The sequence below is a fragment of the Mytilus trossulus genome, chromosome 1, assembly GCF_036588685.1.
Source record: "Mytilus trossulus isolate FHL-02 chromosome 1, PNRI_Mtr1.1.1.hap1, whole genome shotgun sequence".
NCBI lineage: Eukaryota > Metazoa > Mollusca > Bivalvia > Mytilida > Mytilidae > Mytilus > Mytilus trossulus.
The window spans coordinates 61,217,702-61,245,630 of NC_086373.1; the positions used below are offsets into that span (position 1 = coordinate 61,217,702).

The 27,929-nt window shown below is 32.9% G+C and overlaps 1 protein-coding gene across 1 annotated transcript; it reads left to right on the forward strand.

The window, feature by feature from the left end:
• The first annotated feature begins 4,910 nt into the window (after positions 1-4,910).
• On the forward strand, positions 4,911-20,334 carry LOC134681081 (uncharacterized). The gene is made up of 16 exons (XM_063540503.1): positions 4,911-5,048; positions 5,992-8,638; positions 9,687-9,750; positions 10,328-10,587; positions 11,923-11,980; positions 12,253-12,521; positions 12,974-13,046; positions 13,443-13,660; positions 14,001-14,046; positions 14,494-14,735; positions 15,788-15,857; positions 16,110-16,345; positions 16,745-16,808; positions 17,570-17,759; positions 18,807-18,898; positions 19,257-20,334. The coding sequence occupies exons 1-16, from the start codon at positions 5,010-5,012 to the stop codon at positions 19,417-19,419; spliced, it is 4,731 nt and encodes a 1,576-aa protein (XP_063396573.1). The 5' UTR covers positions 4,911-5,009; the 3' UTR covers positions 19,420-20,334.
• Positions 20,335-27,929: the final 7,595 nt, after the last annotated feature.

Here is a 27,929-nt window from a genome sequence, read left to right on the forward strand (position 1 = left end):
AGATACGTGTATAAGAGTAAAGCCAGATACGTGTATCAGAGTAAAGCCAGATACATGTATCAGAGTAAAGCCAGATACGTGTATCAGAGTAAAGCCAGATACATGTATAAGAGTAAAGCCAGAAACATGTATAAGAGTAAAGCCAGATACATGTATCAGAGTAAAGCCAGAAACATGCATCAGAGTAAAGCCAGATACATGTATCAGAGTAAAGCCAGATACATGTATAAGAGTAAAGCCAGATACATGTATAAGAGTAAAGCCAGATACATGTATCAGAGTAAAGCCAGATACATGTATAAGAGTAAAGCCAGATACGTGTATCAGAGTAAAGCCAGATACATGTATCAGAGTAAAGCCAGATACATGTATCAGAGTAAAGCCAGATACATGTATAAGAGTAAAGCCAGATACATGTATCAGAGTAAAGCCAGATACATGTATCAGAGTAAAGCCAGATACATGTATCAGAGTAAAGCCAGATACATGTATAAGAGTAAAGCCAGATACATGTATAAGAGTAAAGCCAGATACATGTATCAGAGTAAAGCCAGATACATGTATCAGAGTAAAGCCAGATACATGTATCAGAGTAAAGCCAGATACATGTATCAGAGTAAAGCCAGATACGTGTATAAGAGTAAAGCCAGATACATGTATAAGAGTAAAGCCAGATACATGTATCAGAGTTAAGCCAGATACATGTATAAGAGTAAAGCCAGATACATGTATCAGAGTAAAGCCAGATACATGTATCAGAGTAAAGCCAGATACATGTATCAGAGTAAAGCCAGATACATGCATCAGAGTAAAGCCAGATACATGTATAAGAGTAAAGCCAGATACATGTATCAGAGTAAAGCCAGATACATGTATCAGAGTAAAGCCAGAAACATGTATAAGAGTAAAGCCAGATACATGTATAAGAGTAAAGCCAGATACATGTATCAGAGTAAAGCCAGATACGTGTATAAGAGTAAAGCCAGATACATGTATCAGAGTAAAGCCAGATACATGTATCAGAGTAAAGCCAGATACATGTATCAGAGTAAAGCCAGATACATGTATCAGAGTAAAGCCAGATACATGTATAAGAGTAAAGCCAGATACATGTATCAGAGTAAAGCCAGATACATGTATCAGAGTAAAGCCAGCTACGTGTATCAGAGTAAAGCCAGATACATGTATCAGAGTAAAGCCAGATACATGTATCAGAGTAAAGCCAGATACATGTATAAGAGTAAAGCCAGATACATGTATCAGAGTTAAGCCAGATACATGTATAAGAGTAAAGCCAGATACATGTATAAGAGTAAAGCCAGATACATGTATAAGAGTAAAGCCAGATACGTGTATCAGAGTAAAGCCAGATACATGTATAAGAGTTAAGCCAGATACATGTATAAGAGTAAAGCCAGATACATGTATCAGAGTAAAGCCAGAAACATGTATCAGAGTAAAGCCAGAAACATGTATAAGAGTAAAGCCAGATACATGTATAAGAGTAAAGCCAGATACATGTATCAGAGTAAAGCCAGATACGTGTATAAGAGTAAAGCCAGATACATGTATCAGAGTAAAGCCAGATACATGTATCAGAGTAAAGCCAGATACGTGTATCAGAGTAAAGCCAGATACATGTATAAGAGTAAAGCCAGATACATGTATAAGAGTAAAGCCAGATACATGTATCAGAGTAAAGCCAGATACATGTATCAGAGTTAAGCCAGATACATGTATCAGAGTAAAGCCAGATACATGTATAAGAGTAAAGCCAGAAACATGTATAAGAGTAAAGCCAGATACATGTATCAGAGTTAAGCCAGATACATGTATAAGAGTAAAGCCAGATACATGTATAAGAGTAAAGCCAGATACATGTATCAGAGTAAAGCCAGATACATGTATCAGAGTTAAGCCAGATACATGTATCAGAGTAAAGCCAGATACATGTATAAGAGTAAAGCCAGATACATGTATCAGAGTAAAGCCAGAAACATGTATCAGAGTAAAGCCAGAAACATGTATAAGAGTAAAGCCAGATACATGTATCAGAGTAAAGCCAGATACATGTATAAGAGTAAAGCCAGATACATGTATCAGAGTTAAGCCAGATACATGTATAAGAGTAAAGCCAGATACATGTATCAGAGTTAAGCCAGATACATGTATCAGAGTAAAGCCAGATACATGTATCAGAGTAAAGCCAGATACATGTATCAGAGTAAAGCCAGATACATGTATCAGAGTAAAGCCAGATACATGTATCAGAGTAAAGCCAGATACATGTATAAGAGTAAAGCCAGATACATGCATCAGAGTAAAGCCAGAAACATGTATCAGAGTAAAGCCAGATACGTGTATAAGAGTAAAGCCAGATACGTGTATCAGAGTAAAGCCAGATACGTGTATCAGAGTAAAGCCAGATACATGTATAAGAGTAAAGCCAGATACGTGTATAAGACATGTTTGGAACCAGAATAACACAGACTGGACATTACTTCATCTCAAAGAATTGTGACTGGTCATTACTTCATTTCATAGAATTGTGACTGGACATTACTTCATCTCCAAGAATTGTGACTGGACATTACTTCATCTCCAAGAATTGTGACTGGACATTACTTCATCTCAAAGAATTGTTACCTTAATTTTAGCAAAATTATATAAAGAAAAAAAATCTAGGTTAACAACTGCCGTATTCCTAGAAATGATAAAAATACTAGTAAGAATACAAAATGACATAACAGGAATACACTTACAAATAAATGCAAGACTCACAGGACAGAGAAATGCATAAATAATATAATAGTACATTTTAACATGTTGACCACAGAATAACAACGAAACCTAAAATGAATTTACGACAGTACATACAAAACCAACAGTATACTAGTTTGCAACTAAAATGTATCTTCTTAATCCTGCCATTGGCAAAGCTATACAAAACCTTCGGTTATTGATAATCCACCAACAGCAAGCTAAGAATGATTTGTTTAAACATGTGAGCGTCCGATAGTTTCCTAGGGAATATAATTTACTCCCAGTTTTTTTGAATGAGGGACTCTGCTCCTCTGCTAGAGCCGTTTAATAGACAAACATAAATTCCAATTGGAATGTATCGTAACTTCCATTGACTCGTCTCCAATCTATATTAATTGGTAATTTGTTTTCGTCTTGAATATGTCTGAACTATTTGCAGCTGGAAGGTAAGCACAAAAAATCAATAATCAAATAATCAGCAAATGAACTAGCAAAATTTTTTTTTTACAAATTACACGTTTTTTCTTCTTCTTTTTTATACCATTGAGTCATGCCACTGCAAATGAATCTTTAGTATGTGAAATAAGGAGTTGTGGTATGATTGCCAATGAGACAAGTAAAAAAAAATGTATCCATCAGATTCAAAAGAAAGTAAATGCAAGCACTCAACAATGATAAAAACCCATTCCGTATAGTCGGATATAAATGACCCAAATATGACAAAATGAGAAACAGTTCAAACGAAAAACAAATGGCAAAATTTGTCACTAAGCAATTTACTAAAAGCAAATATGACCGACAGGACAAACACCAACCACCGAATTACAGGTTCCTGTCTTCTCACAGGCATATAAAGAATGTGATATGGTCAAATAGTTTGTATGTTCAGCTTTTTTCCGAACAAATCCCGAAACACATTCAAAGTTTTCAGGACATAAGAAGTATTTATCATTTTTAGTACTATAGTTGTTTGCATGTAACTTCATCTTATAAATTAATACAATTACCATGATTCTTTCTGTTAAGACACACTAAGAAACTTTGTAATTTTGGAAAGTGCTTACTCTAAGCGTTTAAGTGCAGAAACAATATTTAAGACATATTCATAATATATATATGTTGCCACTCGTGTGGCTGATATTTCTGACGTTTATTTATTTATTTGTCTGTTAACGCTATACAACTTGTAAATTGTATATTCATGCAGAATATGCTAATAAACTGTATTGTTCAAAGTAATAAAGAATAAATTGAATGCATTAATTTTTCCAACTTCAAAATTTTAGATACGAATGATATGGTTTACACGAATTAGAAAGCATCTGCCCCTCAATACTTTAATCATATACATTTGTAATGGATTCCATCGGAATTTTCAAATGTTTTTATTTCATAATCATTAGATAATGTCGTTACATCTCCTATCCTGTGTTATCCTTTTCTATAACATGAACAATAATAGTGAATGTCTTTAATTTATATTTTCAGCCTAATCGTCATATTTTTTAGTTTAATTGGAATTTAAAATATTACAAAATAGAAAAGAAATACATATACTTTCTAACAATTCAGTAAAAGCGAATAAGCTAGAACACAAGACCAAACAGGAACAAGCGAACAAGTCAGAACAACTTTGAGTTTGAATCAAAACAATTCAATTGAAAATCATTTGTTTTTGTTATAATACTTCTAGATGTATTTTTTTTTTAGAAAAGAAAACAACGTAAACATATATCTGATTATCCCTCGGACTTACTACCAATGCTAGACGACTGAGTAGCTACCAGCTTTCTACTGAGTTACATCACTTTACAATCTACTTATAAACGGTTTTAAAAATACACTACCCCCAACCCTAGCTTATTTAGAAATATTCCTACTTAATAGATAACGAAATAACCTTTAAATTACAAATGAAAGTACCTAACATATTAATCAATGACTTAATAAATATACACGGAATTGCAATGAGATGTTTTCAATTCGCAGCAACGTTTGTCCATTGTTTGTGACAAACTTTGTACAAGGTAAAGCCTTGTTGACGCGAGCCCGAACGTAACTCTGATAAACTTCATAACTCCATCCCTGGGCGTTTTCTACAGGTGAAATAGATACCCTAATCCATATCAAAATTATAAAGTATGAATAATAAGGAGTGGAATAATATTTAATATTTAAAATGAACCACACATAATAGTTGGAAGCACATTCTTTCAATCATTTGAGTTTAGTAGATTAAGACAGATATGTTTAGGATATTTTCACTCTTCATATTTTTCATACAGGTATGGTATTATAACATAAAATTATATTTATTATTTAATGAAAAATATTAAAAAAAATTAATAAATAAAAAAGTTAAATAATTGATTTTTATTGAAAGAAAAATCATTTTTTCTACAGCTCGTCAAATGTCTCAGTCCTATGAAATCTTTTCGGTCTCTTTTTTGTTTGCTTTTCAGAAAATAAAACATTTTTTTTCGAATTTCATAATTGTTTTGCACTTTTAATTTACAAAACACTTTCATTCTGTGAACAAATAAAGAACGAAGGAAATAGTGAATGAAAGCTTAAGTGAAAAGAATATTCAGACAAGGGCAATTTCCGTATTAAGATAAAGTAACGCCAAACTTGACCATTAAAATGGTAAAACTTGCGATAAACAATACCACTAAAGGTGATATTATGGACGATGTATTAATGCTACAGAAGAATGGAAAGTAGATTTTCATTCATAAAATTTTCAATGTGTTAATGGTTTCACAGATTTCAAGTAAATACCTAGTCTTTTTTTTCCTATTGATAAGTTTACGGCGTTGGCATAGTCACACATATTGAATTGTCTTAGAACTTTGTGAAAAACAACTTTTTAAATTATTTTCATTACTGCATTTAAAATTCTACACCCTAATTTACTTGGAAAATTGTACACTGTCGCGTTTTTCTGAATTGTACTTGAGTAGCCTTTTTGGTAAAACAAAAAACAAAAAAAGTATTACAGTCACTAATATTAGAATTTTTTTATATTCTTTGAGCTTGGTTACAGGAACTACTAATATTTCTGATAGATTGATATTCATTAATAGAACTCCATTGTGACAATGTTTTATGGAACAGAAAATCTAGTCTATTGTACACGTATGTTTATATTATTATTGTCATATTTAGTTTTCGGACCTGAAATGATATAAATGATTTAATATCTTTATTCTCGTCTCCCCTTTGTAGTTGACGATAGTCTCACTGGAACAATACTCATTAGGAACTTATTTCAACGATTCTTTTTTATCCTGTAAAAGTAATGAATGTCATAAAAATGGAACATGTGTTGGAGACAAATGTTCTTGTCCAAATGGTTACACTGGAGTTCTTTGCCAGAGTGAAATATTAGAATGTCTGACAGAACCATGCCAACACAGTGGAATATGTAATGACCGTATTGGTACTTTCACATGTACATGTGTAACTGGATACAGTGGAAGACTATGTGAAATAGATTCTACACAATCTACAACGACTCCTAAACCACGTGACTGTCCGCCATGTTTGAATGGTACATGTCTGCACGATATTTTTGGCGCGGTTTGTATATGCAATAATGGATACACTGGAAGAGATTGCTCCGTTCCGTTAGTAGACCCAAATGTTGTGAGTACATGTCAAGAATATTATTATGGCCCTGATTGTCGAAAATTCTGCAAAGAATTTGATGATTGCGCGAATGGACATTATTATTGTGATCCTACAACTGGACATAAAATATGTCGATCTGGATGGTCAGGCCAGAACTGTACTAACCGTGACATTCCAAACTACCTTGACAAAGAATGTCCTCCAAGTTTGACATGTAAAAATGATGGGCATTGCTTTAACGGTTCTTGTTGTTGTCGAGATGGCTACACAGGTAAATATTGTCAAACTGAACAACTGAAATGCTCAGAAAACCCGTGCCCTCCTGGCTGCACGTGTCATCAAATGAACAAAGGTCACCACTGTCACTGTCCATCTACAAAACAACCAGTAACGACAGCACCAGATACCACACAAGAGTCAACCATTAAATCAACATCTACAACCAAACCTACAACAAAAGTAACAAACACACTAGCTTCAACATCTCAAACCACAACCAAACCTACAACCAAACCTACAACAAAAGTAACAACCACATTAGCTTCAACAACAGTTCAACAAACAACAAGAAGGAAAACCACCCCTTCTCAATTTTCTACAATTAAGCAAGAAGTAGGATTTTGTTCTGAAACAAAATGTGACCAAAACAATAAGTGCATCAATGCCACTGTACCTGGACTATGTTATTGTTTAATTGATAAAGCATACTTCTGTCCGTACGTACTGAAACCAACCTTATCACCTTTTTCATTGCCAACTACTTCAATAATTTCAACTTCAAAACAGACACAAACCACTAAGAAACCAACCAAATTAACCACTACACCAACAACCACACCAACCATCACAACACCAACCACTACCACACCAACTACAACACCAACAACTACATCAACAACCAAACCCACTACACAAACAACCACTACACCAACTACAACACCAACAACTACATCAACAACCAAACCCACTACACAAACAACCACTACACCAACAACAATAACAACCACTACACCAACTACAACACCAACAACTACATCAACAACCAAACCCACTACACAAACAACCACTACACCAACAACAATAACAACTACTACACCAACTACAACACCAACAACTACATCAACAACCAAACCCACTACACAAACAACCACTACACCAACAACAATAACAACCACTACACCAACTACCACACAAACTACAACACCAACCACTACACCAACTACCACACCAACCACAACACCAACCACAACACCAACAACAACACCAACTACAACACCAACCACTTCAACAACAAGCACACCCACAACAACAACAACTAAACCAACAACAATACAATCAACAACACCAAAGACGATTCCATTAACATTGTCAACGGTTATACCGGAACATGGATTTTGTATTGAAACTAAATGTGACTCAAATGTAAAATGTATTAATGCAACCGGTCCAGGATTGTGCTACTGTGTGTTAGATAAGGCATATTTTTGTCCTTTCAAAATAAACCCGACAGCAAAGGAAACTACAACAGAAACTACCACAGCGACTTCAACATCTACTCAACCTACTACGGAGTCAACTACTACACATACAACGGAGTCTACTCCCTTACCAACTACAGAGTCTACTCATTCACCAACTACAGAGTCTACTCATTCACCCACTACGGAGTCAACTTCTTCACCCACTACGGATTCAACTCCTTCGCCTACTACGGAGTCATCTCCTTCATCAACTACGGAAACAACTCATTTACCAACTACAGAGTCAACTCCTTCACCCACTACGGAAACAACTCCTTTACCTACTACGGAATCAACTTCTACGGAGTCCACCTTTTCACCCACTACTAAGTCAACAGCTTTACCTACAACAGAGTCAACACCTTTACCCACTACAAAGTCAACAGCTTTACCTACTACAAAGTCAACAGCTTTACCTACAACAGAGTCAACTACATTGCCAACAACAAGACAAACTACAAAACCAACACCAAGACAAACAGCAAAACCAACAACTTCACCAACTACATCAACCATTAAACCTACAACAGTATCTACAACTCCATCTATGAAATCAACGATGAAAACGACTTTAGCAACAACAGAACCAACATCGATGGCTATAAAATTGACAACATCTGCTACACCTAATACAGACTTCGCTGTATTTTTGAACGGAACAGTTAAACCAGAGGAAATTCAAATACTGCAATCACACTTAAACAAGGCAGGCAATAAATCAGGTAATACATATAAATCATTAATTGTCATTTGACTTTGAACGTTCTTTTAAGTTGTTTTTACATTAAGTTTGTTTTTTTCAGTTTAAGACACTCGAATTTCTTTAGAATATTACTTATATAAACTTGAATGCATACGTTACAGAGGCCTTCTTAAGATTGTTGTATTTCAATTTTAAATGAAAGTTTCTGATTGGTTACTACGAGAAAACATTATACCATATCACATGGCTTAGTCCTTTTGTAGTAACAATTGAAAAATGGAATCAACAATTGAAAACAATAATAGTAACATATTAGTTCTACACAGTCGACACATTTTTTCGAGGAGTAACATTTTTTGCAATACCATATGAACAATGTGTTAATAAATACTGTACTTGGAGAGACACTTCTCACAATTGTATGGCATTCATATGGTTTGGAATATAATACCAATCAATTAGATAACATGTCTTTGAAGAAATTATTTGAATTATTCGGCTGTTATGCTTCATTTCTATTTTTATAAAATTGTTTTGTTTTCCATGAAGATGTTTAAGATTTATACAAGAATGCGTGTTGTGTATAATATTATTTTGCATCCCCCAAAAGGCAGGATGCACAAAAAACTTCAATGTGTACATACTACTTGTATGCAGTATTATTCACTATTAAGGTTCTTGACTCTGAGTTCTTTTAAATAAAAAAATCTCTTTTATGATGGGAAAATTTGATGGTTTACTTGTTTTTCTTATACTCTATCCCAGTTTTGAGTGGTTTAGAGATACATGACTTTTACATGAGTAATATGACCTAAAACGTTTTTCCTTGACACTACTTCCTTATGTCATCTCTTAATAATACACATTAAGTTAAACAGAAATATAAAAAAAAAAGTGACACAAAAAAGACCCCTGAAGCTTGAATGATGCATTTGCAAAGCTTGATCAAAATGTGCTTGCTAATGCAGGCAGTTAACTAGGGTAGCAATACTTGTTGTCTAACTATTGAAACTCAATGGAAAAAAATCTCCTTGTAGGTTATAAGTGTTTTTTTCTATATTTTTCAGGTGATGGAAATTGTTTTCCGAACATCACGATAACAAACGTTGAACCAATGATCAATATAAATTTGTAAGTATACATTTTTAGTTGATGAAGGGCGTTGATGTTTTCTTTCAATTTAAGGAAATATTAAAAGTGGTGGTATTCTTAATCTAGATAATACTTTTTATATATTTTATACGGTTTATTCTGTCAAAGGCGAATACTATAAGAATGGGGCTTTTTTTACACCGTATCATGCGTGAATGTGTCATTTGCAAACCTGTCTTAATATAATTCCGGCAATTCAACTAAACGCAAGAACTCTTTTCCTTGTCCAAACAAAATCTTCATTCATGATTGATGATCGATTAATAACTATTGGGTGATAATTACATAGTTACATATTCTGAACAAGCAATATTTGTATCTGCATGAAACGCCATGCACAGAGAATTTGACTATAAAAAACAGAAATAAAATTTATATAAGAGCAGACCACGGTCATTATCCAAATACCAAATTCAACTTTGATATTGTTAAACCTATAAATCTATGTTGTCTCTAAGAATATGCGTCTTGTAGTTATTCTCATTATTCAAGTACCATAATGAAATTTATCGATCTTCCACTTTTCTGATAGATATAATTCATAAATTAATTTCAGACAACAGGCATCAAAAGTACAGTTTCATGCTGATGAGTGTTTCAACGGTACTAACGACAAATTTTTGGAAAACTTAAAGAACGAATTTAAAAGCAAACCATTACTACAAACTAATGTGCCCTTAACCCCAACCACCACGTATTCGTTGGTCAGTCTGAATGACGCATTATATGATATAGATCTTATTGGTTATGTCTATCAGGATAATCTGCAATACATTAAAGATAAACTGAAGAAAACATGGAAAACAGCACGTGGAGGTAAGACAAAATGGTATCATACTTCACAAGAAAACAGCACGTGAAAATAAACGACAAATTTCCATGTTCAATGGAACGTGAAATAGGGTAAACAATCTATTTTGGCATTAAAAAGATCATACCATAGGGAACATGTGAACTAAGTTTCAAGTTGAATGGACTTCAACTGCATCAAAAACTACCTTGACAAAAAACTTTAACCTGAAACTCGCGCTTTCATTTTATATGTTTAGTGGACCGTGCAATTAGGATCAAAAGTATAATTTGGCTTTAAAATTAGAAAGATCATACCATAAACAATATGTGTACTAAGTTTCAAGTTGATTGGACATTAGCTACATCAAAAGCTACCTTGACCAAAATCTTTAACCTGAAGCGGGATAGACGGGCGATCGAACAGATGAACGAACGAACAGACGAACGGACGAACGAATAGACGGACGGACGCACAGACCAGAAAACATAATGCCCCTCTACTATCGTAGATGGGGCATAAAAAGCGCGTGGAGATAAACAAGATAATTCCATGAAACACAAGATAAAAACAGCATAGTATCATAGTACATAATAAACAGCACGTGAATATAAACGAGTTAGTATCATAGTACACAGCACGTGGCGGTAAGACGATGACATAGTATCAAATTACATAAGAAAGCAGCACGTGGAGGTAAACGACATAGTATCAAAGTACAAAAGAAAATTGCACGTACAGGTTAAACAACATTTTCACCTGAACATCCATATGACAAAATTTGAACTAGATTTTAAGCTAAAGCTTTATTTCTGCCTTTATTTTCTCGGTGATAACAATGCTTTAATATGGAATTTTTTTTTCATATTGAAATCAACTTTCGTTTATTTTACTCATTATAAATACTTATATCCAACTGTCTTGTATTTGTAACTGACATTTTGATCAACGAATTAAAGTTGTTCTGAAACTGCAGCTAACACACATATACTTTCGATAAGTAACATTTTTTTTCAATCATTTATAATCACGGTTCAATCTTCTGTTGAACTTGTAAAAGATAACATAAATCATGATTTTTTTTTTCATATTGAAATCATAGTAATAGGTTTAGCTAGTTATAAAACCATGTTCAATTTGTCATTTTGTACGTAAGAAAATGCCTGTACCAAGTCAGGAGTATGACAATTGTTGTCCATTTGTTTGATGTGTTTGAGCTTAAACCTTTTGAATTTGCCATTTGAATAGGAACTTGCCTTTTTTAATTTTCCTCGGAGTTCATTATATTTGTGATTTTATTTTTCATTACTAACTCCATTTTGCTTTCATGATGCTTTATGGCTACGTTTTGTATTTTTCAGATACAAAAAACGTAGACATTCTAGTTGCGAACTCTTTGCAAATGATTGGCAAATACGGGTATGTATAAAAGTATGTGCAACGCTAACTAGTCCAGTATAATTGTTTTAAAAAATTCAAATATTTGATAAAGTTTCAAAATATGCAGCTATGAAGTTTCAACTTTGTGTCACCTTTGCTTATATATTGAACAGCTTTACAATCACTGACTAGTATATTGGTTGTTAAACAAACTGGTATTGTCTTGACATATAATTCAACTTATTCGTTATATTTACCTCATTAATAGTTTCAACACAAAAGCTTATCAGCATACAATCTTTCCTTTTCAGAACTAGAGTAACGAAGATCCAATATCTTGCAAGCTCTCGGGGCTCTTTGATCACCCCGAAGAGTCACACACCACCATCTACGTCTGTCATTAATGACGAGTTCCAGAAATGTTGTGAAAAAGGACAACAACATCTTGCTACAGTGTTCATTCAACCTCTATACCACTACTCACAGGGAGTTCGGATAACAATAAATAAACCCGCGAAAGATATCAAACTGGATGACGTTAAACGACAACTGAAATCGAATTATATGTCTTCTTTGAAAGGTTTGTACCTTTTGAATAACAAATACTAAATTTTCGATGAAAGCCATATACCCGTTATTTCATGAAATAAATAATACACTAGTAATTTTGGGGCCCTTTATAGCTTGTTGTTCGGTGTGAGCCAAGGCTCCGTGTTGAAGGCCGTACTTTAACCTATAATGGTTTAATTTTTAAATTGTTATTTGGATGGAGAGTTGTCTCATTGGCACTCACACCACATCTTCCTATATCTAAGAACTAATATTAGAAACAATAAATCAGAAATTATCACTTAGATTATATATGATAATAACAGATTCTAACATCGCCTGTATGATGAGATTAAGTTTCGAGCCGATGTCTTACAGCGTTATGAAAGTTGCATGCAGTAAAGAAAGAACTGTCTGTTCACTTTGTTATAATCAAAGTCCCACAACTCAACAGTATACTTTAAACACATATTTATTTTTCAGACAGTAATAAATGTTCTATTGGCTGTAAACTAGATGTTGAGGTGGCTTCATTAGAAAAAACGTTAGACTCTGGGTAAGCAAATAAACAATTTAAAAATTGACATTTTTTTTTGAAAAAAAGAGAGAGAAAGGGACATGAGTCATACACATAAATAAATGAACAATTTAAAAAAGGAGAATAATGGGAGACAAAATAAAAAAAATCATATGTTTAATAGTATAAATTGGAGAAGACATGAGCAAATATCTTACACTCACAATAAGACAATCTTTTATTGTTCAGTCTTGGATTATTTAGTTGAGATCCAGATTTCCGATAGATCAACATATATTTACTGTGTGATTTAAATTTATTTAACGATACAGGATACGCATAACAATGCATAATTAAGAAGCTGTTTATACTTTTAACAAAACCTTTTTTCATATGCTTTAAACCTATTTTTAGTTAACAATTTTCCTATTTCAGAAAAACCGACGCTGTTTACTTTCCAATTTTGAATGGAAGTCTTATTAACGACAATGGCCAATTAGGTATTCACAAAAATCTTCAAGCATGCGATTCCAGTTGTGCCTCTAGCAGACGACAATACTTTGATATAGGAGGAGGAATAAAGCTAAGAGATATGGGATCTGTAAGACGGGCGCTCATTTTAAATAACGGTGCGGCACGACATACTAGAGCAGGTGTGATTTTGTATACTAGTATAAGAAAAAATAAATCTAATGATTATTTCTGGTAGAGAAAGTAATTAACGTAGAGAAAGACCAAAAATTTTCTTTGTAAGCTGAGGCACGTTATCATATTTTGTGAAAAAGGCTAGCTTCTTAAAGATTATTTGATTATAAGTGCTGAACTAAACCTGTCCAGAATATGATGTCGCTTCTTTGACAAGACAACGTCCATAACTTATTGATACTTTATTTGTATGGTTTTTTCTATTGTCACCCGACCGTGCGAGAGCTGAAAAGCCAGTCAAGGTCGTTAAACACTTCCATCATCAACCTATTTTACTTTTCGTTGTAGTTGCTGATCTAAATATGGTAAAAAGCAATTACTTAACATCAAATGGGTAAGTTTTACGTCTACGTATCATAAAATAAAAACATTAAAATAACTCTTTCTGGATTTACATTCACCAGAAACATTCAAACTAAATTATTGAAAGCCAATTAAGTATAAAAAAATCGAAACATGCAATGAGCTAAATGACCAAATGGGACCTAAACATACAAGTATTTGTCCGTTGTTACTACTGAGGTTTCTGATCATGGAACCCAACAGAGCAATTTAAAGTAGCTTCGATTTATCGACACCAAGATTCATTTTTTGGTCCAAAGGTACGGCTTCATCTATCCAATATATTATCCTTCCCTTTTTGTATTGGAAGAAAAGAAAAAACAATAAAGGTAAATAGGTAAATATTTTTGCCTTGTCTGTATATAAGGTTTTTCTTTTCTATATCGTATTGTAAAATGAATCAAGAAAAAATATAACTTTAATATTTGTAAAATTTAAGGTATCCAGTAACGAGAGTATGGTATTCTGAACCATTTAATGACAGCAAAATACAGTGGCCTAATCCAAACTCTGCAGGAAGATTAGATTCAATTATGAAAGAGCTGTCTGCCTCTAATAAAACTATAGTTTTAAATGAAACACAGAAACTTTTCGAAATAAATCTTGAAGGAGAGGTTCCAGCAAGCCAACTTAATAATATCAATAATGCTATAATTTCGGCTTGGAAAAACTTCAATTCAGGTAAGAAAAATCCTTCCATAATTGCAGGCGTTTTTTGTACAATAAATAAATTATACCTATGAAGTATAAACTTTTTTTTCAATACAAGTGAAAGGAAACCAACAGTTTTCTTAATCCTAATTGCATGCAAATGCGTTTATTGTTTTCATGTCATTTTAATATTGCGAAGGTTTAATAAACATAATTATTTTATTTTCATTATGTTGCCAATTTCTAATCTTTTTTGGATCAAAAGAAGGGAAACAATTGTTAAAGGTACACAATCACAATAAATCGTAAAAAAGGGTATCATATAAAGGCAAAATTAGTTTACCCGGGTTCAAAAGTCATAAACCGATTGAGAAGAAAACAAACAAATCCGGGTTACAAACCAAAACTGATGGAACACATCAACTATAAGAGGAAACTGGATTATACCCAAAACAAAACAAAACAAAAAGACGCTTGTCAACCAAAACTAGATTAAGCATCCAAAATCGTGAACCAAAAGCTTGGAAGAGACCAGGTACACTAGAAAGGCCAACAGTACACAGATATCTAAATACTGAACAACACAATTAAACCGGGGTTCTAAGCAGGTACCATGGGAGGGTTGGCAAATGTTGTTTTACAGTGGAACCTGTCGTGTGACTCTTTGTTAGTGCAAATCCTGCGATTAGTCTCGTTCGAATTTTCCTCGGAGTCCATGCTCAGTATTCTTGAATGATTTTACTTTTTTTCGATGATGTCACAATCCAGCTAAACATGAAAGGATTTTCTACGTCTTATTATGGTTCGTCTGTATTGACACGGATTGGTGTGTAATTTCACAGGCATACACTAACATCAACGATAGGTATGAGAATGCAATATCAAATCTCCTACGGTCTTCATGATAATATCTTTTATGACATTTCCTCCGAGAAAGCATCTTAATATTGAATAAATAATTGTACCGCATACAAAATATAAAAAACCTGTGAAAGTCATGTTTGATAAAGAAAAAAGTTTTCGTGTACTTTTACTCATCCAATGAGTTTATTGACATTCGCAAATTAAATTAAATTTTGCAGATCTACAAAACAGCGATTTAGGATTAACAATTAAAACGTGGGACAAGAATTACTTCTCCGAGAATTCTGGGTAAGTGAAAAATACCTTATTTCTAACATAGATACTCAACTTTCTAAGATAATATAGTATAGTTCGTGTTTTTAATAATAATTCTCCTGTCTTAGAAAAAAAAACTTAATAGAAAACATTGTTAAAATATTTCTGCCTTTGAATGATTTTATGTTGCCAAATTGACAGCTTCTCTCTCTGTTTCAATATATTTCGTCATTTTCAACCGACCCTCGCGTCTAAAAGTCTATTATGTATTTTTCATTCTTTCAGACATAGAGTGACGAAAGTAAAGTATGTTGTTTCTGTTTTGAATGCTGATTCTTCTAACACAGCATTACAGGAGCCAAATGAAAATGTTACCAAGCATAACCTTCCAAAGGGAATTTCTACTTGTGAATGTATAGCTAGAAAATTTAGAGAGATCAGGATTACAGGACAGATCGACATGATTGATAGAACTAAAATTCAAAATGTTTTAAAACTCATTTGGACATCGGAGAACACAGGTAATAACACAATTGCTATCATATTTGTTATATTTTATTAAAAAAGTACGTTATTCAGAACCATATATATTTTTATCAATAAACTTGCATTTGGTAAAAGGTCGATGAAAACAATGTGAGCCATTGCAATTAAAATATTCAAATTAACATGTAGCACAGGTGTACACATGAGGATAATTCATTGCAGCATTCTATAATTGCTTTATATTCTAATCGGCTTCTGATTGAATTTATCGTTTGTAAAAGCTTGTGACCACTTCGATGATTTAGTAAGTACATTTTCGAATCAATTTTATAGTAAAATTTCAACTCAGGCAAAATATTCCTGATAAAGCGTTTAATCTAAATATTGTTATTTACATTCTTTTACAATAGACCATTTTGTTTTACCGTTTCTAGGTCTTGGGGTCAACATAAACACCAAAGTTGTGAATGTTCATAAAGGGTTCCAGACAAATAACGGGTAGGTACTCTGTAAATGCAAAGATTAACACTATCAAATCGTTTTTTATCTTCAAGATAATACAAAGAAAGGAAATGTCCAAGGAAACAAATATCAATACAATGATAAAAATGCTGACACAGCAGCAAAAATCAAAAATAAAAGCGGAATCAAAATAACTTGCAACACAACGGAAAGTAATCATATCACATTTCAAGTTAAAGATCTTGCATTTACACATTTGTTATTCTCTAAAATGTGAAAAACTGTTACAAAAAAGTAAAAAGAACAAACATTTCGAATTCTTAGCATGTATAATCTTTTATTTTAAGAGATGATTACCATCCAAAGACATTTGGCAGCATATATAGATTAGACGGTTGGTTTTCCCGTTTGAATGGTTTTACACTAGTTATTTTTGAGCCCTTTTAAGCTTGTTGTTTGGTGTGAGCCAAGGCTCCGTGTTGAAGGCCGTATATTGACTTATAATGGTTTACTTTTATAAATTGATATTTGGATTGAGAGTTGTCTAATTGGCACTCACACCACATCTTCCTATATCTATTTAAACAAATATGTCTCTTTTTTTTTTATAAAAGCGTTGTCATTACAGCTTTAAGATTTTGCTCTCAGTTCAAATTATTCTTTTAAACACACAATTATTTTCCTTATGACTGGTACTACGTCTTATGAATGTAACGTATATAGGAAACGTTTCTTATAGTATTTTGGAACCAAATAATTTTCAAAAAAATATATTTCGTTGTATTTGTTCATAATAGTAAACCTGCTGCAAAGATTGAGTATTACATATCACCTAGTTTACAAAGTGGAGGGTATGTCGATGAGGATAATTTGGACCAACCCTCTTATCAAAACATCAAATTAAAATTACAACAACAACTTTCTGGTTTAAAAGTGGTTGAGACAGCACTTGTCCAAAAACCTTCAGCTAATGAGGAAAAAGAATCGGTAAGTTTAATTTTCATTTATTTATAAAACTTCCTAACGATACAAAGATATAAGAAAAATTTAGTTTATAATACTTTCAAATTGTTCAGTTTGTATATTAGTTACCAGCCTTCTCCATTTAAATGTAAAATCTTCAATTGGACATAAACATCGACATTTATTCGTATTCAAGGTAAATGTATAAGCAAATTAGTACTATTTCGAATGCAAAAACAAAAAAAAAACCTTTAATTTCCGAGCAGTCCTTTTTTTTGTGCAAAAGCACATAGTCCTGAAAATTTATATTGACAAAAATATTAAAATATTTGTAAATCTATAGATTTTAGATAGTGATTTAGTGTCGTAACATGGAAAAAATGCAGGGATGTTCTGAATAAAATTACGCATTGTAGTTAGCATTGAATGATTCCGGTCGGTTGTATTATGCATGAATTCTCCTGACAGAAGTGATGCCCAAAGATCTGGAGGAAATCAGGAATACCTTCGCAATTATCAACAGTGCAACCCTAATTTAGTGGAAAGTAAATCCATCATACACTGAAAAGTTTTTCACCATTTTGTATCTGACAAATGAAACTCCATGTGTATATGACTTCTCAAACTGACATAGATTTTTGTTTAAAGCGATCAGTTTTTACTTAACTTACAATGACTTTTTGCTAAGAATAAAGACAGAAAATATACACATTTAAAACAAGTATTTGATTGCAATAGCAAACGAAGCTGTGCTTTCGAAGCGAAACATCAATTTGTTTTATATGTCTTACATCAAAATGTTTAGTTTTTCACAAATGCGACCGTCAATATTACTTTATTTCAACTATTGCAAAAATGAATCTATAAAAGGCGTAAAACAACGTTAAAAACGATACATAGTCTTTTAAATAAAGACAACAACAGTATACCGCTACTCGAATCTTAAATGGATTTCGAGAAAACAAAACCGTGTTAAAAACATTTATTTATTGGAGTAAACTTAGTGTTTTTTGTAATGACTACTATTATGTTGCAGCATTGCATTTCATGTTTCAATACTTTTCTTTCCAGAAAACATGGATTTACGTCGTCATTGGTGTGGCTGTTGCACTGCTATTAATAATCATTTTACTGTCGCTTATCATACTGTACAGGAGATTAAGGTATATATAGTATGTGACAACCTTGATGTGGACAAAGTAGAATCTAAATTGTTTTGTGGGACAAATCAGTTAATACATTTGGTCAACTTGGCAGTAAAGCAAATGCCGTGCGGACGTTATACACGATTTTGTGTGATGAAAAATTTCCTAACTTTCTGCAAGCTAAATATCAGTAGCTCTTCCAGGGGTCCATAAGTGGCATTTTACTAGGTAAAATATCTTCCTCGATCCAACGTATCCACATCTTTTAAAAGGAGTTAAAATGCTTGCCTTTAGGTAGACCTACTTTACAACAAATAATTTATAAACATATACAGATGATCATAAACACAAAATAACATTTGTATAATTATTTCAGACGTATTGAATCAAGAACACTCAAACAAAGTCCCGGTGAGATGAATGGTTATGACAAAGAACATTTCTCCGAACAACCAGATTTCGATAGCCCTAATTATAGTTTTAGTGAAAACGAAGTTGCTGAAAACGAAAAGAATGGTACATATATGGTAAACTCGTGAACCAATGTAGCTTCAGCATAGTCAATTACACGTGAAGAGTTATAAACTTAAAATATGTTGATACGTAAATTATAAAAGAAGTATCAGCACCTAACGAAATTACCTCCATCTAGAGCATAATCTGGAAAGATTACATATAATTGTGTGAAAAATATTGTCATTATGATAAGATTGGGACTTTTATTTGTGATCATCTATGAACATAACAACGAAATATACTCATTAAGGTACATTGTAAATAGTTGTAAATAAGTATTATATTGTATGTATATAAACGTAAAAATGGTCAAAGATGTAGTTTGAAAGATGAATGAGCCTTATGATATCAATATAGATTCATCGACAATTACTATTAATGTCTTGCGTCTTGTAGCAAAATTCGTGAAGGGTCATTCATGGCTTTGTAAAATGTATGTATGAAAAACCTGAACTAGTATTGGTCTTTGTGTACTGTTAATGATCTTTTTGTCTTATTATAAAAACTCATCAGAAATACCATGCTTATAATTTGGTACGCTGACCGTGCTTTTCGTCTTATCCGTATCGCTGGACACAAAACAATATGTATACACTAAAAATAATGAACATTCGATATCAACCTCTTAATCCAAATGAAAAACAGGGAATGTTTGATCAGCTCAAACAGGACCATGAAGAAGTGCCTGCTATTCAGAAATCCTCAACACTCTTACTGATACTATTAAAAGTTTATTCGGCGTTGACATTTTGGTGGATTGTTGTGGTGCTAATAATCTTCTTTTACTGGATGATCAGAAAATGTTTAGGAGGCGTCCTTTCGTTAACAACTGATAAACCATTCATTGCTAATAATTGGTTATCCATTTAGTAAACCAAAGAAAAAAAAACGTGCAAGCAACTTGTATCGAACAATATCGCTCGCCTTATATTTAAAGCTCACCTTGCCCGAAGGGCCAAGTGAGCTTTTCCCATCACTTGGCGTCCGGCGTCCGGCGTCGTCGTCGTCCGTCGTCCGTCGTCGTTAGCTTTTACGAAAATCTTCTTGTCTGAAACTACTGGGCCAAATTAAACCAAACTTGGCCACAATCATTCTTGGGGTATCTAGTTTAAAAAATGTGTAGTATCCGGCCAACCAACCAAGATGGCCGCCACGGCTAAAAATAGTACATAGGGGTAAAATGCAGTTTTTGGCTTATAACTAAAAAACCAAAGCATTTAGAGCAAATCTGACATGGGGGTATTATTGTTTACAAATAAGTCAAACATGACCGAAATTGTCAGTTGACCCCTTTAGGAGTTATTGCCCTTTAAAGTAAACTTTTAACCATTTTTCGTAAATCTTAGTTATCTTTTACAAAAATCTTCTTCTCTGAAACTACTGGGCCAAATTAATCCAAACTTGACAACAATCATTTTTGGGGTATCTAGTTTGAAAAATGTGTCCGGTGACCCGGCCATCAAATCAAGATGGCCGCCACAGCTAAAAATAGAACATAGGGGTAAAATGCAGTTTTTGGCTTATAACTCAAAAACCAAAGCATTTAGAGCAAATCTGACAGAGGTAAAATTGTTTATCAGATCAAAATCTATCTGCCCTGTAATTTTCAGATGAATCTGACAACCCGTTGTTGGGTTGCTGCCCCATAATCGGTAATTTTAAGGAAATTTTGCTGTTTTTGGTTATAATCTTGAATATTATTATAGATAAAGATAAACTGTAAACAGCAATAATGTTCAGCAAAGTAAGATTTACAAATAAGTCAACATGACCGAAATGGTAAATTGACCATTTAAGGAGTTATTGTCCTTTATAGTCAATTTTTAACAATTTTCATAAAATTTGTAAAATTTTATTCACATTTTCCACTGAAAATACTGGGCCAAGTTCATTATAGATAGAGATAATTGTAAGCAGCAAGACTGTTTATTAAAGAAAGATTTACAAACACATCACCATCACCAATACACAATTTTGTCATGAATCCATCTGCTTCCTTTGTTTAATATTCACATAGACAAAGGTGAGCGGCTCCCTCTAGTTTTTAATGTTGAAATGATGCATAAGCCATTGCTTACTTTTTTAAAAACCTAAAATATGTTATTCTAGTAATTTTTTATTAGTTTTATTTTAGAGAAAACATCATTAAAATAATCTCGTCAACAGATTTTTTTTCCATATCATTGTCATACTAAAGTTGTTTTGAAGAAAAGCAGGTTGAAGTGCAATTTTTAAGGAAGACCTTTTCTTCTAACAACCAAAATTAGACGATCTTATTTTTATATGTAACGGGTGTATACACAAGACAGAAATTTATCTTCTTATTCTATAATTTGAATAAAGAAAACGCTTTAAACAGGAAATAACTGAGATGATTTAGTAGTACATTTATTTGTGTACAAAGAAATAGATTTCAGAAGCCTTTTTCATTTATTTTTTCGTTTTAAAAGCGTTATATAAATAACTACAATATACAATTTTAATACAATAATCCATTAGTTTCCTGTGTTATTTGTACAAAACGTGTATATTGTATTTTGATATGAGCGTCACTGGTGAGTTTTATGAAGAAAAAACGCGCGTCTGGCGCACTAAATTATAATCCTGGTAATTTGGATAACTATTTACACCACTGGGTCGATGCCACTGCTGGTGGGCGTTTCGTCCCCGAGGTTATCATCAGCCCAGTAGTCAACACTTCGGTGTTGACATGAATATCAATAATGTGGTCATTTTATAAATTTCCTGTTTACAAAACTTTTAACTTTTCGGAAAACTAAGGATTTTCGTATCCCAGGCATAGATTTCCTTATCCGTATTTGGCACAACTTTTTGGAATTTTGGATCCTCAATGCTCTTCAACTTTGTACTAGTTTGGCTTTATAAATATTTTGATATGAGCGTCACTGATGCGTCTATCGTGCGCGTCTGGCGTACTAAATTATAATCCTGGTACTTTGGATAACTATTGTAGCATGAAAACCAGCACGGTATTTTCTTAAACTTATTTGTTTTTCTAGCACGATATAAACTTTTTTGGAAAAGAAATAGTTATGTAAATAATCATCGCCTTCCTTCCTTAAAAAGGGAGGCGACAGATATTAAGTGCATTAACACTCAGCTCGACAACAAACTGACAACGCAATGGCAAAAAAAAGACGCCCTACAATATACAAACACAACATGGGAAACTAAAGGCTAAGAAATACGAACCCCACAAAAAAACAGGGATGATCTCAGATGGTCTGGAGGGTTAGCAGATATATATTCCTACATTTGGCAACCGTAATATTGTTTTGGTTAGTACAGTTTCAAACACTGTGGTTAGTCAAAATGTGTGTCACGTTTGGGAAAAAGGGGGACGGGATTGGGGTTACAACGATTTGAACATATCTGTCGACATCTGTAAAACAGATTATTCTTCACGGTTAACCAATTCGTCTGTACAAATTTCCCATGGATGACTTCAACGTCAACACTTGGAACTCTTGTTTTAATAACATCATTGTAAGCAGCAACCCTCTAATCATGATAGGAAAAATAAGCCGTAAAATATCGTATCAACTGTGAGATATACACTAAAATAACATCTCATTTCAGCAAATAGTGTTTGACTATATTTTTAAAATTACAAATTTTTTACTAAACATTTGTAATGTATTCTTTCGCTTACATCAAATTAAGAATTCAATTTGATATTGATAAGACAACACTACGTTCTATTTTCTAATACCGGATTTTTCTCTGTATGATGCAAAATTATGTTTGGTTTATTAGTTTTGAATTATAAAATTTGTTCAAAACTCATTGCACGTGTCATCAAATGTCAACAAAATAGCTGTTTTATGGGTTTTTAATGAAGATATGTTTATTTCAAACATATAATTTCTTCAACATCATAACCTCATTATACTATACTACATATGTTTGTATTGATGAGGTATAGCAGCATAGTAGTATCAAAGATATAATATATAAGGGATAGACATCAAAAGTATAACAATCCCACAAATAATTAGCAGAAAGGTATGTACTGGCATAATTTGTTTTTGGTTTTGTTTGTATTTAACGCGGGAAAAGTTTGTATTTAACGCGGGAAAAGTTTGTATTTAACGCGGAAAAATTATAAGAAGAAAGATGATTTAACAATTGCTAGAAATCGTAAAAAAACCAAGAGTATCAAGTAGCTCCTAACAAACGGGTAGTTTTTCTCTTAATCTATATATTATGAGTGATCAAGTACTGTTAAAAACAAATTTATAACAAAGTTCGATAAATATTGTCGAGGGTCAAAACAAAGGTAGCATCTTTCGTTTTTAATATAACCATGCAAAGCAAACATATAACCTTTATATTAAAACATGTTTATTTTATGCCTTCATGCGGAGTATTTCTCTCCCAATTGATACGATATTCCAAGGCTTGTGTTTCCTATTATAATTTCCTCGATAGAGGGTTGCTGCTCACAAGGCAGCTATTAAACATAGAGTTCCAAATGGTGAATTTGAAATCATCCCTTCGTAAGTTTTACGGATGCCATCACGAGCTCGTTGACTGTTAATTAGGAATAACAGTTTCACAAATGATATCGGATATGTTCCTTATGTCGAAACTACAATCCATTGCTCTTTACTCCACGAATGTGATCTAAAGATTTAGACTATTTACCGGGTTTGTAATTCAATGAGCAACACGAGGGTTGCTACATATGGAGCAGGATCTGCTTACCTTTCCGGAGCATCTGAGATTACCTCTAGTGTTTAGTTAGTTCGTGTTGCTAAGTCCTTAGTTTTCTATGTTGTGTATTTTATAATATTATTTGTCAGTTTGTCTTTTTATTTACCGGGTTTGTAATTCAATGAGCAACACGAGGGTTGCTACATATGGAGCAGGATCTGCTTACCTTCCCGGAGCATCTGAGATTACCTCTAGTGTTTAGTTAGTTCGTGTTGCTAAGTCCTTAGTTTTCTATGTTGTGTATTTTATAATATTATTTGTCAGTTTGTCTTTTTATTTTTCAGCCATGGCGGTGTTTATTTTAGATTTCTAGGTTTAACTGTCCTGACCCTCTGGTATCCTTCTCCCCTTATTTTACATTAAATTTTCTTTATAATGGGCGTTTTATAGATTGATTTGTTGACTGCATGTTCAGGCAGGTTGGAGCGTTTGTGATGAGTGTAAATCGGGGAAAGCGCATCGGAGGCATGCCATGTATCAAAAGTTATTTTCAAAGTAACAAATTGTTTTATTTTTTTTTTGTAAAAATAACACGTCAAATATGTTCATGGTGTAACCATGATATCATATTCCTATATCTTACTAGCGTACGGTTTACAAATCGACAAAATCGTACGAGTCAATGAAGCCAAACTTTTCGTTCACACACAAGGTAATCATTTCGGGTACCCACTTTTAAAAATCTACATTAAAAACTCCTTAAACATGAAATGAGGGGTTAACATAATCAAAGGCACTCTAGGCTACACGTTATGTAGCACATTCTTGATAATTGTAACATAAGGGGGGAATTGTAATTCCTGACTGCAAACTTGCGTTTCCCTAACAGGAAACTAAGAAATGGTCAACTAAAAACAAACGAAAATAATAGAGTGTGTTTGTAATAAGTAGCAGTTACAAAAAATAGCTTTACAAAACAATCCCAATCTTTAAGTTCATCTTAATAAATAAAAAAAAACCGTTCTGATTCTATTGTGACTAGAACTATCAAATCTCATTAGCATGTTCCAGATCAATTTTAAAGTTTTTTTTCAATGTACATGAAAAGTCCACATAGTTACTGTAGCCTGTAGCTCGTTCCTTATGTCTGAAACTTTAAAAAAAATAAATCACAACAAAAGGATGAGATGCGAAGAGGTAATTCCGTGCATTTATTTTTTAATTCATCAGGAAACCGGCATCCTTTTTCACTTATAACGTCATCCAAACACGGAAAAAGTAGAGTTCCTAAGTCTGCAGTGCTCCTTTGTAGTAGAGGCCACGGGTGCATTTTTCATATGGACTTTTAACATATAAAATCAACTTATGCGAACATCATAACAACATGTCATAAGGTCTAATTTAACGGCATCTACGATAGTCGCATTAAATCTATAAAGATTTAAAACTGCATCATTAACTCCAGACGAATGTTTTATTCTTCAATATCATTCACCATATCACGGTCCAACTTTTGAAAAAACAATATGCTATTGGCATTTAGATGCTCAATGTAAAACGGGGCACCTCTACTGCAGCAATACATTCCATATATTCAAATTGGCGTCGATGACCACTTGCATTTATAATTGCATTACTTGTGCTTAGATTTTCAATTTAAGTCACAGCAGGATTTTCAGATTAATAGTTTCCCAAAATTGTTTTGCATAATTGATTCACTGAAAGATTTATTCCTTTTTCAAAAGTTTTATATATCAACACCTTCCTCGTTATATCATAAACTTTTAAACATAGCTAATTAACTAATTATTTTGAATTACCGTTAAGGAGTTGAGAATAGTTTTACACTTATGTGAAGAACACAAGGACCATGTCATTTTGGCTAACTGATGACATCAAATACCGGATCTGGAGCACATTTGTTTCTCTTTTGGTCACCACCAGATTTAGATGGTGTGAGATGCAAGAAAGAGTGATATATACGCTGTTGTTAACCTGATACATGTCTACTCTTAACTGAGGCTCCGTCATACCCTTGTCATACCCTTGTCCATGCTGTTACTTTAATGTTAATTGCCATTTCGTTTTGGTTACTTACAATTGCATCAGCAATATACAGCTTCAACTTACGAAAGTTCTGTAAAACACAAAATGTCAACTCGCATTTTGTAGGTGACAGTATCTGATAATCATGTGTCTTAATATAATAATTACATCAATTATATTCTATTTTCTTTCCTTCAAGTACTGAAATAAAGCTTTTAGTCTTCTCAACTGCATCCTTATGATGATAAGTTGTTAAGTTGATCTTTTATTACCTACTGGTATGTTTTCCGGTCCCTGAAACACTCGTTGCTTAGAAAGAAACTGTTATTCCCTATAGGTCAGATTTCATCTTCTTCTCGGTTCGGATTAACTTAAGATATTTCGTCAGTATCTTTAAGTATGACCAATTTGTAAAAGATCAAGCCATCTGACTCTACTTGATGGGTTCATAAACGTTTTACAAATACGCAGATCTTGGTTTTCACATTTTCCCCAGATCTGCTTCCCTTTGAGTGCATGGAGAAATGTCTTGATCAAGAGTTCGACTACTAGGAGGGTTTGTTTATCAGTATCAGAACTAACATCTACAAGGAAATGGTACAAATATAAGGAAAAAGACTTTTGAAATAACGGAATGCTGAGAAAATATTTGTTTGCAATGAACTGGCTATACAAATGTTAAAGTTATCTATACTAAAACATGGCGAATTCAAGAAATATTTATGTTTGTTCTAGTGACATCTTTGAAGAATTTCGAGTGTAATCTACTGCATTAGAAAAGACGCTGCAGGTTTACAAATTTTTTGTTCTTGATTGTTCAATAGATTAACATATGCCGTTCAGTGACTTGATAAGACATTTTAAAACATCAGCTATAGTAACTTACCGACATATTAAACGATAAGTTATCATACGTTTAAAGGTGTTTTGTGGATAAAGGAAGATATAATCCTATTATTTTACCTTTCTCCTCACTTTTTCTTTTCCAAGAACCTTTTGACGATTGTACATTAGAGAAAAAGAGAATGACTTCAAACGACAAACACAGAGTGAAGCCATTTACTGAAGAACAAGAAACAACTTACGCCAATTGCACAGTACCAGCGATTATTACAATATTTGTCTTCAATTACATATTCAGATTCATTGCATTTTATTTTTAGAGTAAGTTTTGTATAATTCTATGTGAAGTTTAATATGTCTTTTATATGTTGTATTTATGGATTATCGGTGATCATCTCAACGAGAAAGGCAATCGAGTTGAAATGAACAATGATAATCTTTAAATACAGCATATAAAAGACATTTTAAACTTCACATAGAACTATCGCTATTTTACCTATGACGACGTTGTCAATTTCGTTAGCAACGACAAGTACATGCTTAGTTTCTAGCGATAAGTTTCCATCTCAAGCAAGTCGCATGATATGAAAAATATCATAAAAAAAGATCAAAGGAAAAATGCACAAAATAGCGATAATTAAAGTTATCTCCATTTTGAGAAACTGTCCCGGATAATTATTATGAGATAATATTTAAATGAATCGATCATTTACCGTATCAAATAGTTACTATATTAAAAAAAAGTAATTCATTCCGGACGGATTAAATGTTAAAAGTTTTTTTTGTTACAATGCTAAGTAAATGTTAAAAGATTATTACTTCTGGCAGGTGATACAAATAATAAAATTACAAGGAAATAGCGGATTGATAGGTTTATACCTAGTGAACTGAACATATTTTTTTTTCTACCGGGTGAACTTAATTATTAAGAATTAAGTTAGTCTAAGTAAACCATCAATCAGGTAAA

Coding starts and splice junctions, on each gene's coding strand:
- LOC134681081 (XM_063540503.1), top strand. CDS start 5,010: ATGTTTAGGATATTTTCACTCTTCATATTTTTCATACAG. Junction 14,736..15,787: donor TTGGAAAAACTTCAATTCAG/GTAAGAAAAATC, acceptor TAAATTTTGCAG/ATCTACAAAACAGCGATTTA. Junction 18,899..19,256: donor ATACTGTACAGGAGATTAAG/GTATATATAGTA, acceptor TAATTATTTCAG/ACGTATTGAATCAAGAACAC.